The following is a 20273-nucleotide window of genomic DNA, read 5'->3' as shown; positions in this document are numbered from 1 at the left end:
GACCATACGTCAATTATTATTTAATTACACTACATGAATTGATTTTGCTTGTAGTATTTATTATATACATTATTATACTGGCGTATGTGGCTATATGATATATAAAAGTCCACAGCACCTTATGTAATATACTAGTTAGTTACGATAATGTAAACGTTTTACAGAACTTTTTTCCTGAATTGCATAGTAGTCAAATTGCACAAGTGTAACATTTTTACTATTTTTGAAAGTTATATTTTAATTTTTAATTTTTACATTTAGTAAAGTACAGAAAATACCAAACTTTCAGCCTGCCTTATTGATCAGTGGCAATCCAAGAATTTGTTCATTGGTTGCGGGCGAGAAGCATATTATTTAGGTACTCACCGGGGTTGGTAATAGTAAGAAGATCAAGTCTTCGCTGTTGCTGTAAAAGAAGTAGAAGCAAAAAATATGTTAAAATAAAGTTTCTTTAAAAAGAAAACATAAATATTTAGGTTTGCTTTTAAGATTTATGTGCAATGACCCACTCCACTGACTCACTCGGGTTGATTTACTAAAACTGGAGAGTGCAAAATCTTGTGCAGCTCTGCACAGAAAACAATCAGCTTCCAGGTTTTTCTTTTCAAAGTGTAATTGAACAAGCTGAAGTTAGAAGCTCATTGGTTACTATGCACAGCTGCACCAGATTTTGTACTCTCCAGTTTAAGTAAATCAATCCCAATGGTGGAAATTTATCAAAACTGGTGCACATGGAATCTTACACTTTAACAAGAAAACCTAGAAGCCGATTGGTTTCTATGCACAGCTGCACCAGATTCTACAATCTAAATCTCCCCCACTGTGTATTTCAGCTTGAGCTACTAAGCATTGTAAACAACAAGCTTTTTACAACAAAGGAGCAAGGGAAATGGAGGAAAACATTTTAAATGGAGCCCAAAGCTTAATTTGGTGGCTGAAAAGGAGAATGCAAAAGTTATAAAATGGAGTGTTCCTATTTACTTGGCTAAAAGAAAAATATATATTTTTATTTTATTTATCCTGCCCACAATAAAGAAAATATACAGTATGCAAACCAAGTACATATTATGTTTACCAGAAACAAGTCTATTTATATTTATATATCTGAGGCTGGCCATATACACTTTGATAAAAGCACACAATGTCACAGATGCAAGCATTATGCAAGGCCTTTTAGGGCCCATTGACGCCTTTCCTGTGTGGTGCATTGCAAGAGTCAATGCATTAATGCACATGTTATGGCAATGCAAATTAAGCATTTATTTTTAATAGCACCCTGACAAGTTAACACAATTCACCTCTGATGCACATACAGTGCAGCACATAACAATGAACAGTAAAGCATTACCATGTATTGTGGTCTCTGTAAAAAATAAATGGTTCATGTCTGATTTTATTGTCTCTTCTGGTGTGTTGGCAGCACATTCATTTGAATAGACTGCCTTAACATAACGCAGTTATTGAGTGACATAATGGGGTTGATTTACTAAAGGCCAATAGACTTTGCAAATTTCAGTTGCACTCCGCAAGTGCAGTTGCTCCTGGGCTTAGTAAATGAGGTAAAGCTCTACTTTGCTAAGAATATCCAATCATCTGCAAAGAATATAAAACAAAACTGCATTTTTGCTTGCACATGATTGGCTGATGGAAGTCAGCAGAGCTTCTGCTCAATTACTAAGCTCTGGAGAAACTGCACTTTGCAAGGTGCGCAATGTATTTGCCTTTAGTAAATCAACCACAATGTGCGCGGTAACACTCATGTGTTACTGCAACACACCAGAGTGGATGGGTCTGAAAAGGCCCTTCTCTTTTACAGATATTTCTAGATTTTAGCCATCACAGGTCATACATTGCTAGAGAGAACCAACCGGATGAGGACCAATGGCTTCCCACAAATTACTTAAACTTCTTTGAGGGTTCATCTGCAAATATGACTATTATACTTTCAATAAATATACAGCTAGTGGGCAGAGGACGCTCATGACTGAGGTAAAATATACATCTAGCACTATTTAAAAGAAAGCTGACGAGACTGATTTCAAAATTCCTTTAAGGAGACCTACTGAAATGAATGAGACCATACTCATCAACACATGATCAATGACTGTCACTGTTTCATTCAGAGTTCAAATGCATGTCAAGGCTGTCGATTCGTCCTTTTAATTACTGACATGTGAAATACTCCCACCCTGTAGCTCAATAAATCCAGGTGAGTCACTGACCAAACCTGTATAACCTATAGTGTACCTGTAGCTTCTGCCATTATGATATAATGATCCCCGCACTGTATAGCAGACATGACTGAGCACTAAATATGATGGGCAGCTACAATAGTCAATAGTGATGCATGAAAGTAGGGAAGTAACAGACTAAAGTGTGACTATCAAAGCTCTGTTCCCAGACTCCATAATAGAGTCTTAAGTTTTACCTCTTCTCATGTAGCCCACTTGCCCTAAACATGCTACTATGTCAATTTGGTTTTTGGCTGGGCTGTAGATAGCTCAGACTGATTGTATAGTTTTTCATCTGTTTTTTTCCCTAAGCTTAAGCTGGCATGTGATTTCTCACTGTCATAAGTAGATGTCACTTGTATCACTGGTCATAGTATGAGATTTCACAAACAAAACACAGTTATCAATATTTATATTTTCTTCAGCCAATCCAGTAGGAGGTTTAGGTCACTGGTGCATGCTGGGGGAGGACAGAAATATATGAATTATTTGGGACAGGCCATATGCTTGATTTCTTCCCCTGGGCTAAAGCCTAGGAAGATGCTGCTGGATAGAACTCTGTTTTTAGACCCAGTAGCCTGTTTTGGGGCCTAACGTGTGCTGAAGTGGTCCTGAAACTGCCCTGCCTGGTCTGGAGAAGGCTGTACCAAGGAGTAAACTCAGAGGAGGCCCCTTGCTGGAGAGAGCCAGGATGGAAGCTGGTCTCTCAGAAGGCCCGGGTTACTCACTTGAAGGACGCACTGAAATTTGGAAATGTGCTTACAGTGTGGTCAGGTCTGCTTAAAGGTTTAGAGGGTGCTTTCACATCCGCTTATATCCACTTGCTTAGCGGGGATCGCCGGAGCGATTTCCGCTGAGCAGGAAGATGACAGGTCTGTCTCTGCACACTGCGCAGGGATGGACCTGTCGCAGTGCCGCTCTCCCCTATGGGAGATTGGGTGACGACGGACCGCAGTGTCCATCATCACACGATCCAATCCGATGACGGATGGAAAACTAGCTTTTTCCTCCGTCACACTTTTTCGGATCGGAACGGCTCGGATGTCAACGGACATGTCACTGCTGACATCCGACGCTCCATAGAGCTGTTCAGGTGAAAGGGGCCTTACACTGTAAAGATGGACATTGATCTGGATCTGGAGAGTCTGTAAGTGATCCGCTGCAGTATCAAAAACCCCTAACCCTCACCTCCTGAACTGTTTCACAATACAATTTGAAAAAGACAAAATTGACTGGCACCCAATATCCTTTCTCAGTTCCCCCATTTTAGTCATGGGGTGAAATGCTAGCCTGTCCCATGCCTCTGGAGGTGCTACCCTGCTTTTGGGGTGTCAGAGGGGTACTACACTTAGAAATAAGTTAAACATGGGTGCAGACACTTGGAAGTGCCTGTTCTATAATATATGGGCCAGTTTATCATACTGCAATAAGACCCAGGCTTTCTTTAAAGCCCAATCCAAGCTATTTTTCTTTTTTCCTAAGCGCTGAATAAAAAGTGAATGGAGCTTAGGCCGCAGTACAGACCTCTCCTGCAGTACATTCACAAGATGTCTGCCACTTCTTGGTTGAATGACGTAGCATCTAGTAGACTAGGGAACTTTCTTTGGGGGACAGCTCTGTATTTTTCATTATTTTAATAACTGCTTGACAATGGACGCTTTAAAAAGATCTACAAACTGGAGTTCTCCATTTAGGAATAACTTTACTTGAACTATACTTTTTGTATGGATATCATAACTATCTCATTACTTGTTACACCAATAAACTGCAACAAATTTATTTCTTACAAGAAAACTCTTTGTGGGTCCACACTTGAAGCCAGTCCTGGCCAAACCAAGACAATAGGAAGGTATGCAAATATAACTCCCAGACTCCCAAGCTAATATTTTAATAACCTTTAAAGCTAACATAAAGGTTCCCATCAAACAAAATGGATTCTTCCATGTATTAACTTTTAAGCAATTTTCCAGATAAATATTATCTGATTGGAAAAATGCACATCAAAAGAAATGAGGCAGGAGAAAATACACATTATTTATTACGACAGTCCAATTTACAATGAAAAATATAACCCATTTATGCCAGAAGCAGGTGCATTAATTCCTACCGTTAAGCACATAAATATGCACATTTTCTTTATACAAGACCTTGATGAATCAGTAATCACTCTGCTTGCATTTGAATGAAGATCCTACAGTGTGGCAATGAAACAAATGTTTATTTTCACCTCATAATAAACCTGAAAGTTGTATTTTGCATTTGCATATAATGTCTTCTTAAAATATGTGTAATATTTATAAATATATATATATACATACACACACTGTATATATATTACAATTGTCATCAATTGCTCACACCAGTTTATTTTATCCTTTGGGAATTTTGTTGCCATGGCATTATGTATTATCTGTAACACCCTTAAGGCAGATCTCCACCCCCCTTGTTTTTTTTACTTTACCCCCACTTACTAGGAGGTGGTATCTGCACATTTCAGATACTCACCCATCGTTGTCCTGCTGAGATTCTCTCATGCGGTGCCACCACTCTGTCCTGCACCTATATGCTCTTTCCGAAGTCTTCTAGAGGCCCGCTGGCCACCAGATATTGCGCAAGTATCCCCACTCCCCTTCTCCTTTTCATAATGAAAGGCTTTGTTATCTGGGATATGTGACGTGCATATCCCAGGAGGCACAGCAGGCAGTGTGCATGCCATTCATGTTGGCTGATTTATGTAGGATATTACATATATGACTACAATATGATATGATATGACTACAATTCACCTAGTCTAATTACGTGCACAGGGCCGGACAGTTTTCTAAAAAAAAAAAAACACAGCGTTTTACATGTACAGGATGCGAGGAGGAGTGGAGTGGAGGGAACTTGTTTAAGAGGATGAGGATCCGCTTGAACAAGGTTGCCAGTTGCCCATGTAGAAAAAAGAAATATATAGGCAAAGAATATTCATCTATTTAAAAAAATGTTTGTTTATTGGCTGTAAAGCTGGTGATTTGACCAGGGTGTCAGGAATCAGCCAGCATGACAACCAAGCTAGCGAACAAAAAAAAAAAGTTCCAGAAAAGGGTGGGAGAATTGGGAGATAAGGGTCTGGAGATTTGCTTAAATGACCTGGAAGTTGCAAATCAAAAAACAGCCCCTGCTGTAAGTATGTGGAAAAGGTTATTTCTTTCCTGAAGACCCATTTTTAATAACGTGTCCACTGTGGCTTTTAAATGCCAGTTGTCCGAGCACCAAATAATAAGTCTGTAATGGTTGCAACTGGATTAAATGGATTAAAAGACAGACACAAAAGAATTATCTGGCAGGACTTTACAGGAAAAAAACTTTCACAATGGAAATGGATTTGTCTAACTGTCAGGGTGGTGTGCTTTCAGAACAAACTTCAAGGACCGAAAAGTGACAGAACCACCTAACGTGGCGTCAAAGCCTGGGAAGACCAGCTTTTGTAACTCTTTTCCAAATCAAAGAGGATGTCATTCAGTGATTTTCTGCGTTCACAAGAAGTGCAGTGTGAGCAAGAAGACTCAGAGGCCAAGAGATAACAGATTTCCTAACTGAAAATATCTTGTGTAAACATAAAGAACATGTAATATATGGTCCACATGTAAATACATAATTCCTTCCGGACCCCTGTGTTTTATATGGTGCAAACAACTATTTTATATAAAATATTATCAATTATCATTATCATTTTAAAAAATGTATATAGACTTCTTTAACTGTAAACAGTGGTTTGAGGGGCATGTTAAGCAAGTTTCAATCATTTATCTTCCACAGTTCTCAACAAATCTAACCCCACCCATGAGCAACTGCTTATGCATGTGTGTTCAGTGCAAAGTCCCACCCATGAGGTCATCTGGAGGTGTACTAAAACTCTGGAGCTGTTCTGAAACGTTTTGGAATTGTGTTTCCATCGAACAGACTATCCCAAAAAATGGGTAAAAGTATGATTTACCTGCCATTAAAATAGCAAAGACCCCAACAACAGCATCCTCTATATGATTTAAAAATGGGTCCTAATATACACTTGTATATAGGACCCAGTTTTTCATGGAAATTGTCATGTTTGGTTACTTGCCTGCTAACAGCAGCTCTATAGGGCTCTGGCAAAAAAGTTCCTATTTAAGTTCCAGTTCTGTATCTAAAACACAGCTTTCCCTTCTCAACCTGGGCTTCAAGGTGAGGATTGGAGTCATACTTTACCTGGTATATGTTAACCTATTAAGGAAAGAATGATTTCACTGATAAAGCCAAATTAGTTATTATAGTTACATTTAAGTACCTACAGTACAGCCAAGGTCTTACTACCATTCCCCAAAAATGTATGGACGCTGGCATGTGATTGGACATGGTGATGACCACCCAAAACGAAATAAAAAAGTCGACATAAGGAGCAGGCACCCGAATTGAACAACATGAACAAAGAGTAACTGGTGGGTATACAATGAAAAATAGCCTAATCGCATAGTGTTATGGCATGTACATAGTAACATAACATGAACCAATTGCATGATTATATTATTTAATTACATATAGTAAGAAGATAACATAGTAACATGGCAACATGAAAGTACATGACATTAACAACATGATAAAAAGGAAACTGCAAGACACTAAAATGTTCACATAATATAACAGGTCCATGACATCTTGGTATAGGCCAATAAAACCAACATGATAATATACATATTGTTTGATATCACTCTTGGATTAAAAACATAATGGAGGCATCTATATATCTTGACGCGTTTCATAAATAACCTCCAATGTTCAGGAGCAGATGCAACAATCTATAAACATAATGTAAAATTAATTGATGTGACTGGCCAAATAAGGTGGGGGTGGGGAGAAGGGACGTGGAAGAAAAATTGGTATAATTAATGAGGGTGATATCCATGAATCACCCATAGGCAACTTACAGATAAGCTGTGAGTGTAGGTGACAGTGCCATGGCCTAAGACCGACTGGGGGAGGTATCATTAGTCCCGGGAGCTAATGCGGTAAACCTCAAGGGCAATAGGTGGAAGGCTGGCAGGGAAAGGACATTCCTGAGTAGCAGTGACCCATATGACCTAAGGTGTAACAATAATAAAAGCATTTAACTAAAATTTGATTGAAAGATGTGTAATTGATCAAAAGATAGGAAGATCACATGGTAATCCAAAGTTGCAAATGTGTACTATTACTGACATAGGTAAACGTGTTCTAAATATGGGTGAACTTCTAATAAATATGAGGGATGAGTAAAGAATGTGACAATGTACCCTAATTTGAGAAGAGTATGTGAAGAAAAGCTACAAATGAACCACCAAACTAAATTGTGTAGGAACAAACCAAAATGTATCAGACCCCAGTCGGTCTCAGCCCATGGCACTATCACCTACACTCACAGCTTATCTGTAAGTTTCCTATGGGTGATTCATGGATATCAACCTCATTAGTTATACCAATTTTTCTTCCACTTCCCTCCCCCCCTCCCCTTTGTTGGCCAGTCACATCAATTAATTTTACATTATGTTTATAGATTGTTGCATCTGCTCCTAAAGATTGGAGGCTACCCATGAAACGCGTTGAGCTATATAGATGCCTTCATTACATTTTTAATCCAAGAGTGATATAAAACAATATGTGTCATGGACCTGTTACATTATATGAACATAGATTTTAGAGTCTTGTGGTTTCCTTTTTATCATGTTGTTAATGTCATGTACTTTCATATTACCATGTTACTATGTTATCTTCTTACTATGTGATTCATATGTAATTAAATCATATAATCATGCAATTGATTCATGTTATGTTACTATGTACATGCCATAACACTATGCAATAAAGCTATTTATCATTGTATACCCACCCGTCACTCTTTGTTCATGTTGTTAAATTCGTCCATCTGCTTCACACACAAGTCCCAAACTCTCTCCTTATGTCAATTTAATAGGGATGGAGGCACTTGACGGTTCATGTCATGGCCTCATATAAAGTCCCAAACCCCCCTTTTTTTCTTAATTAAATAAAAAATTCACTAACATGTTTGTGCTTGAGTGCTGGGCCATAACTAGCAGAATTACGGGCCAATAGGAATGAGAAGGAGGCAGGCAATTTTTGACACTACTGGGAAAGAGCAGATTTTTACCTTTCAGAATGGCCGTCATTCATTCATAACAACAGGAACAAGAAGACTACCTCATGTGAGAACACTTCTAGATGCTTGCAGTTTATATCTGGCAGCAGTTTCTTTGTTTTCGTATCATGACAGAGTTGTTTTAATTTTTATGTATTTTTACTTCGTTTCCTAGCCTAAAGTACTCCTTTTGTTTTACCATTTGGTAAAGCGGTTCTGTATCAATCTATAGGAGACATTAGAGCTACGTCTTCATACATTGACAGAACATTTGACAAGACGTATGTAAACATATCTTTTCCCATGACCACATATCCATCTAGATGGTCCTATAACTGGCCGGTGCCCTGAATCCCTTGGCATGCATATTTCAGAAGAAAAGCCGGGAGCAGTTTGTTTTACGAGTGACTCCACATCCTTCTTTCTGTGAGTTACAAAAACACAGGCAGCCTGCGTTATTAATGTTTACTTGGGTATTAAATATATTGTGCTCTGGGGAGCTATACGTTCCCATACAGCTGTTACAAAGCACTTCCACCTCTGTATCAGAAGCCAAAAATGGAACAGGCAGAAATCATTACTGCTTCTGCCTTTCAATTATTTTAATACAGGGTCACCTTGCTAGTGTCGCAATGCAGTATATAAATGACGAGAGAGGATTGTGGTAGCAGGAGACTCGCAATGTGTGGCAGCAAAGGCGCCTTCTGTTCAACATCTCACAAACCTGTCCACTAGCTATCTTAATAGCTAGGAACTTTTCATATAAACTGACCCTGAGATTCTTCACCATATGGCACCACCTTCATTGGGTATATGGATAAGAGGGTTTATTAGCAATGCTCCTCAGTAACTACAAGAGGAAATTTAATCTGGACTGTTCATAAGACAGTTATCTTGGTATTTAATAAAGGACCACAAAGCATTAAAGTAGTCTTAAATTACCACTAATGCATTATGAGTACTGGGTTTTCCCTCTGTGCGCATCTACAGTGATTTGAGGGCCTCAATATGCAATAATTAGACCAGCCATCCATAGTCTCTCTGATAACAACAGCTTAGGAGCATTTGATAGGCTAACTGTAGATTCAATAACTTCCAAAGTGGTATTTAAATCTCCCTATCTGCAATTTCAACTTGCATTTAGAGATAAGCTAATCAATCTAATTGCACCAAAATCTGATGAACCACCAAAATATCCATGAAATGTACTTCTACTAGATTTATCAGATCAATGTTTCCCCTCCCCCCTCAATATTTTACCTGCCACTATGTTTAATAAGCTGACCCTATCATTTAAAAGTATCATTCTGGAGCTGTATTGATATCTGCTCCCCGTTTAGACCTGAAATCACAGAACCTGGAAGAGGGAAGGTTTCCAGTGTCCTTTGTGGCTCTATAATGGCATGTGACCAGTTTTAGAGGGCAGCAAAGAAAATCAAAGTTGGAAGAAAGCAAAAAAATAAAATGTGCTCTGATCATTTGTTAATGGAAGCTGATTATTAATAATTATTTGTGGCATGATGATTATGTATCTTGTTTAGCTGAATGCACATAATTTTCACAAACTAGCTGTCATCTTGTTAAATTTGTAAAGTACATCATTGTTTTTAATCCATCCCTGTGTTACAATAAACCTTATTCTTTAAGACAATACCCATGTTTCACCATGAGTATCTTTCTTTATCAATTCTCCCCTGACATTACTTCAGCACTGCAGAGTACTTTGTGTGTTGTACTTTCTTTTAGTGAACAGAAAACTATCCCTACGATGGTTGGTTTTGCCTCCCAGGCCAGAAGTTCCGAGTCATCCCCTGACAGCATCTCCAGCATCCTGAGAAGATCTTGGAGTGCTCCAATATACAATATCCACCTTTTTCTGAGAATACTGAGGCATGGAGGTCCATCCTCTTCCACAACTCACTACCGGCCTATCACATGATGGACAACCTAAATGCCTAGTAGGAATATGTATGAAGGAAGAGAGTGTGAACTAGACTTTGCCTTTCGATGACAAGATTTGCATACAGTATCTGAGTGCCCTAGCATCATTGATTCTGGGGCATTCAAGACGACACAGAGATTTAAATGTAGGGCCCACTAAGTGCCAGTTTTTGAATAATAAGACCAGCCAAGCTGCTTAGAGACAGTGAAATGTATCATTTAAAAGAATACAAGGAGTTCCTGTGTGAACACAGCAGTAATTATTGCTCTTTGGGGTACTTGAGTAATGAAGTTAAAAATCTCTGATTTGTATCACATGTACACATTTAAGCTATTCATTTATTTAACATTTGTTTGTTACTTGAAATACCACCTCATAAATTTTTTTTTTCATTCATCCATTTTCTTTAAATAATAAAAATAGATTTCTTGACACATACACATACATACCGTACACATACATCTGATAAGAATCGTAATATATTTATATCTTTCCACAAAAAAGGCACAAGTAAACCATACATTGCAATTCAATCAAACAAAACATATTTGGCCTTGTATGATTGGTATTTAGGTCAGGAGGAACGAACTACATCTTATTAAAAATAATACCACACATATTACATGCATAGTGACCATTGAACTATCAGAATAAAAATAATAATAATATTACTATTACAGCAATGGAAATCTTCTGATCAATGTATAACACGTGTGACCATTTACAGCAGTGGTTTTTAAATGATAAGATCTGTTGTTGAAATTACTCTACAACAATATTCACAAACAACTTTGTAATAAACTGTTGTGGTATTCATCTAGTAAGGCCCAGGCCTGGCCCTGTTCCTATTCATATCTTTAGAGCCAAGATTGGTCTTAGTTTTTATGCTAAATGGTAATTATTCAATAAAGCTGTGCCTTTACCATTTCCAATTGCCTCTGTGTCATTACTGGACAAGGCTAAATTTGTGCCGTTGTATGCAATTACTGCTCAGCAGTTATGACCAGCAGATCGTGAACACCCAAGGTTGGTCATGATAACCCTAAACCTATACCCAGTTAATCCAATAGAAGGCAAAAGACCCTTTAAGGTGGTTTCCAAACTACCCCAAAAGAAAAAAAAATCCCTTCTTGATCCCCAAAGGCAATCAAATACTCCTTGCATCAACATTCTACCAAAAAAACAAACTAAAACATGAAAAATCTGCATTTTGCAACTTCAAGTTAGTCCATATGGGGTCAAAAATGCAACACATACACACATATAAAATGCATTGCATAATAACATATGTTACTGTATGGCCTTGCTGAGAGATCCTGCAGTCCATAAGCAGCTTAGGAAGACCACTTCAAGACCAATATAAATGGCAATGCATTCTGGTACATGTAGCTTCACAGTGCCTGGAGAGCAACAGGGTGCTTACATCTCCTATAAGGATAGACAGGGCTCCGCTGTTCTCTTTCTGTTCATTTTAATGGAGATTTTGTTTTCTGAAACATATTGGCAGAAAATCTTTTCTTTCTTGGAAACACAAAGGAAAGATTAGTATATAAATGGGGAAGTCACACGGCAGGAATAGCTCCTTCCATTTTAGGATTGCAAATGTGCCTGTGTCTCTGTTGCAGATAAGCTGTTCATTGAAGCAATGTGATGCCTTTATGCAAAGCAAAAGACATTGTGTCGACAGCACTCTCAGCTTCAGGACGTCTCAAAAATAGACTCATTTTTTCCTTCGTTATTAAACAAAGCACAAACTGGAAGCAAATAGTGGACTTCTCTGGTATAGTTGCAGAAAACATTATTCATAATATATGGATGTGCATACGACAACATGGTTATTTAAAGTGGTTCTGAACCTAGGATATTTTTACCTTAAAGGAGAAGTCCAGCCTGAGCTCGTTTGGCTGGGCTTCTCTGAAGGGTCACAGGAGTGCAATACGTTTTGCACTCCTGTGAACCATTTTCAGCAGAGAGTGCTCTGAATTCCTCTCTCTGTTGACATCACTGAAATCAGTCCGGGCGCCGCATCATCCCGACTCTGGAAGTCTGGATCCTCCGTGTGCCTGGACTGATGGCAGTCTCAGCCTCTCAGCGAGCCACTGAGAAGGCCGCTCCCCACCCTCCACAGCTAAGCGCGCAAATGAGCGTGGAGGAGCAGAGCAGGAGATTGACAGGCAGCAGCTGTCTGCTTGGGGAGCTGAGAGAACCGAGCCGTCGGCGGTGTTCGATCACTCGGTTCTCAGTGCAGAGATGGCGGGGGACAGATGCAACATCAGACTGATGCTGCATCCACCTAGGTAAAGATGATTATGGGGGCAAAAAATTCCCATACTTCTCTTTTAATGCATTACCTGCAGTAAGGTAGAAAATGTCCCAGTATTTGTATTGCTCCTTCAGCCATCCTTATATTTCCTCAATCAATCCTGCACTATGCTTGCCTCTAGCAGCTCTCTCCTTTCAACCTGCATTTACAGGACAGAGGGGAAGCCAAGGAAGCCTTTGGCTCTTGCTGCTGTCAATCAAATCATGGGAGTAAGGATGGGGGGTAGCGCAGTGTTGCGCTGTGTGTGTCTATGGACGCACACAGCCTGGCTTAGGAAAGAGCCTGCACATGCTTTCCATAGGTAGTGGCCTCCTGTGGTTTCACATAGAGAGGCGAAGGTCCCTAAAGCACCAGTGGGAAACCCCAGAAGAGACACAGCACACAGCAGGTAAGTATAACATTTTTGTTATTTAAAAAAAAAAAAATCTTAACCAAAGCACAAAGGCAGATGAAGGTATCCAATATGTCCACATACCAATTCCAGCAAGATAAACAAGAATTCCAACCGTATTAGTTTTTAATTAGCTTTTAAATTAAGATGCACATAGAAGGGTTTTGCATAGCACAAACAAGACTAAACTTTTCCCAGAACGCTTACAAGCTAGCCAGCTAAAATTACAATTAGTGATGGACGAACTTCCGACGGGACGTTTCGCGAACGCGAAACGCGAACGGACACAAACGTTCGCGAAAACGACCGTTCGCCGCGGGCTCCATTGACTTCAATGGGAGGCGAATTTCGCAAACCTTTAGGTCGAATTTGCGGCCACGGGGTAATTATTAGGGGGTAGCACGTAGTCCCACCACCTGGACAATAGCATAATACATGTATGAGGTGAATTTGGGATCGATAACTACAAGCATTTTTTTTTTATTTGGGAAATTGTTCTGACAATTCAGGACTATGGAGCTAATGAAGGCAATGGAGGAGAGGGAAGGTCAGGGACCAGGGTAGGCAAACAAGAGGGTGCAGGAGATACAGAGCACTGACAGCAGCACCGTAATACAGAGCACTGACATCAGCACCGTGACATACAGCGCTGACAGCAGCTCCGTGACATACAGCGCTGACAGCAGCTCCGTGACATACAGCGCTGACAGCAGCTCCGTGACATACAGCGCTGACAGCAGCTCCGTGACATACAGCGCTGACAGCAGCTCCGTGACATACAGCGCTGACAGCAGCACCGTGACATACAGCGCTGACAGCAGCTCCGTGACATACAGCGCTGACAGCAGCTCCGTGACATACAGCGCTGACAGCAGCTCCGTGACATACAGCACTGACAGCAGCTCCGTGACATACAGCGCTGACAGCAGCTCCGTGACATACAGCGCTGACAGCAGCACCGTGACATACAGCGCTGACAGCAGCTCCGTGACATACAGCGCTGACAGCAGCTCCGTGACATACAGCGCTGACAGCAGCTCCGTGACATACAGCACTGACAGCAGCTCCGTGACATACAGCGCTGACAGCAGCTCCGTGACATACAGCGCTGACAGCAGCACCGTGACATACAGCGCTGACAGCAGCTCCGTGACATACAGCGCTGACAGCAGCTCCGTGACATACAGCGCTGACAGCAGCTCCGTGACATACAGCGCTGACAGCAGCTCCGTGACATACAGCGCTGACAGCAGCTCCGTGACATACAGCGCTGACAGCAGCTCCGTGACATACAGCAGCCCCAGGAGGAAGTCAGCACAGCACAGGGATGGTGTGATCCCCTCATAATAAGAACCCCCAGGAGGAAGTCAGCACAGCACAGGGATGGTGGGAGCCCCTCATAATAAGAACCCCCAGGAGGAAGTCAGCACAGCACAGGGATGGTGGGAGCCCCTCATAATAAGAACACCCAGGAGGAAGTCAGCACAGCACAGGGATGGTGGGAACCCCTCATAATAAGCAGCCCCAGTAGAAATATGACACCGCTCAACCTCTTCAAAGAGGAGGGTAGGGGCATATAGTACGGTGTGCTTTTTTGGGTCAGGGAAGTGAGCCAAATGAATTAAGAAGGTCTGTGTGCTTGATTCCAAAAATTGTTTATAGACATATACATGGTCTACTGATCACATGTGTTGAATTCCTCCGAGATCCATGCCTCATTCATTTTTAGAAATGTGAGGTAGTTAACACTGTCGTGAGCTAGGCGAGTACGCTTATCGGTCACAATCCCCCCTGCTGCGCTGAACGTCCTTTCGGACAGGACACTGGATGAGGGGCAAGCCAACAGTTCGATTGCAAATTGGGCAAGCTCTGGCCAGAGGTCAAGCCTGCCCACCCAGTAGTCTAGGGGTTCATCACTCCTCAGAGCGTCCACATCGGCCGTTAACCCAATGTAGTCGGACACCTGACGGTCTAGGCGTTCCCTGATGCTGGATCCGGATGACACCTGTCGATGGGTCGGCTGAAAGAATGACCTCATATCCGAAGTCACCAACACATCTTCAAACCGGCCTCTTCTTGCAGGCGCTGTTGGATTGGTACCCGCAAATCCTTCTCTGGGAGTGGGAATTGCTCCTCTGCCAGCGCACGCAAAAGCAGAATGCAGCATTTCTCGAAGCAAGGCCTGGAAGTGCTGCATTCTGACAGCCCTCTGCGACGGCGGTAACATTTCCGCCATTTTGTGTTTGTACCGGGGATCTAAGTACGTTGCCACCCAGTACTGGTCCTTGACCCTCATGCTTTTTATACGGGGGTCCCTATTAAAACACTGGAGCATGAAGGCCCCCATTTGCACTCAAGCGGAAGGTATGTGGTGGTGGTGGTGTTGTTGGTGGTAGTGTCTTTGGGGGTGCACATAGCAGAGAGTGAAGAAGAGGGTGCAGATCGAGAGGATGAGGAGGGTGCAGAAGAATAAGGCTGAGTGAGCCACTCAACCAAGTCTGGTGCGTCCTTTAAAGTAATTGAACGCACCTTCTGCAACTTCCCACTTTGGCTCAAGGCTGTTGCTCCTGCCCTACCCCTACCACCCCTGCGGAAGGGCCTGCCTCTTCCTCTGCCTGTCATTTTTTAAATCACCCTGTGACAAAACTCTTAGTCCCTATACCGCTGAAGGACTGCTGCAGTATAGGGCAGCGGTCAGCAGTAGTGCACGTCAACCCTATGTATTGTGGACCGATAGCGGTCCTTACAGAACAGCAGACTGTACTGCACTCAGGCCTATGTACCGTAGCACCCTATACCAAGTTACCAGTCCTTATAAAAACTTTTGTGGACCAAGCAGGTTGTGTGTTAGTGATTAGCAGACTGTACGTCAGTCCCTATACCAATGAAGGACTGCTGCAGTATAGGGCAGCGGTCAGCAGTAGTGCACGGCAACCCTATGTATTGTGGACCGATAGCGGTCCTTACAGAACAGCAGACTGTACTGCACTCAGGCCTATGTACCGTAGCACCCTATACCAAGTTACCAGTCCTTATAAGAACTTTTGTGGACCAAGCAGGTTGTGTGTTAGTGATTAGCAGACTGTACGTCAGTCCCTATACCAATGAAGGACTGCTGCAGTATAGGGCAGCGGTCAGCAGTAGTGCACGGCAACCCTATGTATTGTGGACCGATAGCGGTCCTTACAGAACAGCAGACTGTACTGCACTCAGGCCTATGTACCGTAGCACCCTATACCAAGTTACCAGTCCTTATAAAAACTTTTGTGGACCAAGCAGGTTGTGTGTTAGTGATTAGCAGACTGTACGTCAGTCCCTATACCAATGAAGGACTGCTGCAGTATAGGGCAGCGGTCAGCAGTAGTGCACGGCAACCCTATGTATTGTGGACCGATAGCGGTCCTTACAGAACAGCAGACTGTACTGCACTCAGGCCTATGTACCGTAGCACCCTATACCAAGTTACCAGTCCTTATAAGAACTTTTGTGGACCAAGCAGGTTGTGTGTTAGTGATTAGCAGACTGTACGTCAGTCCCTATACCAATGAAGGACTGCTGCAGTATAGGGCAGCGGTCAGCAGTAGTGCACGGCAACCCTATGTATTGTGGACCGATAGCGGTCCTTACAGAACAGCAGACTGTACTGCACTCAGGCCTATGTACCGTAGCACCCTATACCAAGTTACCAGTCCTTATAAGAACTTTTGTGGACCAAGCAGGTTGTGTGTTAGTGTTTAGCAGACTGTGCGTCAGTCCCTATACCGCTGAAGGACTGCTGCAGTATAGGGCAGCGGTCAGCAGTAGTGCACGGCAACCCTATGTATTGTGGACCGATAGCGGTCCTTACAGAACAGCAGACTGTAACGCACTCAGGCCTATGTACCGTAGCACCCTATACCAAGTTACCAGTCCTTATAAGAACTTTTGTGGACCAAGCAGGTTGTGTGTTAGTGATTAGCAGACTGTACGTCAGTCCCTATACCAATGAAGGACTGCTGCAGTATAGGGCAGCGGTCAGCAGTAGTGCACGGCAACCCTATGTATTGTGGACCGATAGCGGTCCTTACAGAACAGCAGACTGTAACGCACTCAGGCCTATGTACCGTAGCACCCTATACCAAGTTACCAGTCCTTATAAGAACTTTTGTGGACCAAGCAGGTTGTGTGTTAGTGATTAGCAGACTGTACGTCAGTCCCTATACCAATGAAGGACTGCTGCAGTATAGGGCAGCGGTCAGCAGTAGTGCACGGCAACCCTATGTATTGTGGACCGATAGCGGTCCTTACAGAACAGCAGACTGTAACGCACTCAGGCCTATGTACCGTAGCACCCTATACCAAGTTACCAGTCCTTATAAGAACTTTTGTGGACCAAGCAGGTTGTGTGTTAGTGATTAGCAGACTGTACGTCAGTCCCTATACCAATGAAGGACTGCTGCAGTATAGGGCAGCGGTCAGCAGTAGTGCACGGCAACCCTATGTATTGTGGACCGATAGCGGTCCTTACAGAACAGCAGACTGTACTGCACTCAGGCCTATGTACCGTAGCACCCTATACCAAGTTACCAGTCCTTATAAGAACTTTTGTGGACCAAGCAGGTTGTGTATTAGTGTTTAGCAGACTGTGCGTCAGTCCCTATACCGCTGAAGGACTGCTGCAGTATAGGGCAGCGGTCAGCAGTAGTGCACGGCAACCCTATGTATTGTGGACCGATAGCAGTCCTTACAGAACAGCAGACTGTACTGCACTCAGGCCTATGTACCGTAGCACCCTATACCAAGTTACCAGTCCTTATAAGAACTTTTGTGGACCAAGCAGGTTGTGTGTTAGTGTTTAGCAGACTGTGCGTCAGTCCCTATACCGCTGAAGGACTGCTGCAGTATAGGGCAGCGGTCAGCAGTAGTGCACGTCAACCCTATGTATTGTGGACCGATAGCGGTCCTTACAGAACAGCAGACTGTAACGCACTCAGGCCTATGTACCGTAGCACCCTATACCAAGTTACCAGTCCTTATAAGAACTTTTGTGGACCAAGCAGGTTGTGTATTAGTGTTTAGCAGACTGTGCGTCAGTCCCTATACCGCTGAAGGACTGCTGCAGTATAGGGCAGCGGTCAGCAGTAGTGCACGGCAACCCTATCTATTGTGGACCGATAGCGGTCCTTACAGAACAGCAGACTGTACCGCACCCAAGCCTATGTACCGTAGCACCCTAGACAGACCAAGTTACCAGTCCTGATAAAGAGCTTTGTGGAACAAGTGAGTTGTGAATGATTAGCAGACTGCAGCAGAAGGGCAGCAGTCAAGTATAATATTCTTTCTATATTTGGAAGAAAGAATATTATACGTGTACAAGCCTATTACCGTACCACTGATACCAGTCCTGAAAAGAACCTTTGTGGAACTAATAGTAACAGCAAGTCTTTAAAATTATCCTCACTGCCTGACACACTGCTTCCTGCCTGTCCCTATACAAATTGGCAAAAAAGAGTAGGCTGGAACGATTAGCTGGAACAGCTCTTTTGTGGACCTGATAGTAACAGCTAATGATGATGATGATGATGATGATGAAGAAAGACTAATCTGGCTGAGCTGTCCCTAAAATAGCAGCATACAGCGCTCTGTCCCTTTATCTAAACTGACAAAAGAAACTCAGGCTGCTGACCTAACACCTATACCAGTCCTGAAAAGAACTTTTGTGTACCAAATAGCTAGCGTTTTCTCTGTCCCTACTCCACACAGGATCCTTTCCCTACAGTGACAGAAGAAAGAATGTAAAATGGCCACCGGATCGGGTGTATTTATAGGTTAGGGGGAATGTCCAAGTGTCCATGAGCTGTCATGTCTCAATTGGTTGTCCTGTAACACATGATAAACGTGTCACGAAAGGTTAAAGTTCTTGTATACATTAAACACGTAAGTCCGCCGGGGCGAACGACGGAAAAAGGCGTTCGAACCCGCGGACGGCGAAAGTCGGAAATTCGCCGCGAAACGACCGCCGGGCGAACCGTTCGGCCATCACTAATTACAATGTCTAACAGTTGCATTAAAAACAAAGGTGCACAGCATTTGCAAATATATGTGGAAGCTGATCTGCCTTGTCAAGCCCCCTCCTAATTCTATTCTTTGAGAGTCTGCTTGTTGGAGCACATTGAGCACAAAAAATAGATTTTATGGTAAGTACAAAAAGTGTATTTTCTTTCTTATTTATTAGGGGATACAGAATTGAGTTTATTCAGGGACAACTAGGACAGATACAAATCAGTCCAACTGAGGGATGTGCAAAACCAACAAAACACTAACAGGACCAAGTAACAAAAACAATAGACCTGAAGGGCAGTCAGCAGCTCATTTGGCTGCCTGAAGGACCTTATGCCCGAATTCGGAATCAAATGGGGGCTGTACATCCACCTGGTAAAAACGTAAAAAAGGTGTGAACAGAAGACCAGGTGGCAGCCTTGCAAATCTGGGAAACAAATGCATGATGCAGAAAAGTTCACATAGTACTCCTAGATTTAGTAGAATGCACTTTGACAGGGAAGGGTGCAACCTTGCCCTTAAGATCATAAGCTTGAATTATGACTTGACTGAGCCACTGAAAAATGGTGGAGTGAGAAGCTGGTTCCACTTTACAGGGATTACCAGAAATGATTAAAAGAGAGTTAGTCATTCTAATGGAAGCAACCAATGACAGCATGCATAGCATGAACCACATCCAGGCAGCAAAGATAAAATTCCTTCTGGTGTATTATATCAGAGAGGTGGAAGATGTTCTGCGTGAGGAGAAGGGCTAAAATCACCTTAGGAAGAAGGGAGGCTCTTGGCCTTATCCAGAAAGCGTTCTTTACATGGCAAGGCTGCCAGCTCAGACACATGATAGGTCTTAAATCATTTAATAAGATCCCAAAGGGTCAATATTTTCCCGAATGATACTCAAGGCCAAATGCTGATCCAGGCCTATATGCAAAATGTTTAGCATCCTTCCCACTGAGTATGCATTTTCTATTAGACCCCCCATCTCTCCTTCGGGCTCCAATGCAGCTGATTAGACACAGATTGGTCTGATCAGCTACCTCATGGCCGCATAGCAACAAACAAATGAAGAATCAGAACTGAAAGTGACGACACAGTCAACACGTGCCAGTTCGGACATCACACAGTGAGAGCAACAGTTCCTCTCACTGAGGACAGAGATGGACTCTGTTAGTCGCATTGCTCCTGGGCTTCCCGATTATTCG

At 42.5% G+C, this 20273-nt stretch overlaps 1 protein-coding gene across 3 annotated transcripts in view; it reads right to left on the bottom strand.

Annotated features, from left to right (window-relative positions):
- AGBL4 (AGBL carboxypeptidase 4) overlaps nt 1-20273 on the bottom strand; it is a 2901779-nt gene that overhangs the window by 1167975 nt on the left and 1713531 nt on the right. For all 3 annotated transcript variants that reach the window (XM_077450277.1, XM_077450278.1, XM_077450279.1), the window contains exon 6: nt 367-406. In XM_077450277.1, the coding sequence (XP_077306403.1) occupies nt 367-406 (40 nt within the window). The remainder of the gene's footprint in view (nt 1-366; nt 407-20273) is intronic.

The sequence above is a fragment of the Lithobates pipiens genome, unplaced genomic scaffold, assembly GCF_037356315.1.
Source record: "Lithobates pipiens isolate NorthernLeopardFrog02 unplaced genomic scaffold, aLitPip1_a1.2 Scaffold_23, whole genome shotgun sequence".
NCBI classification, from domain to species: Eukaryota; Metazoa; Chordata; class Amphibia; order Anura; family Ranidae; genus Lithobates; species Lithobates pipiens.
The sequence above is the reverse complement of the archived record's forward strand: the minus strand, read 5'-3'. Positions and strand labels throughout refer to the sequence as shown.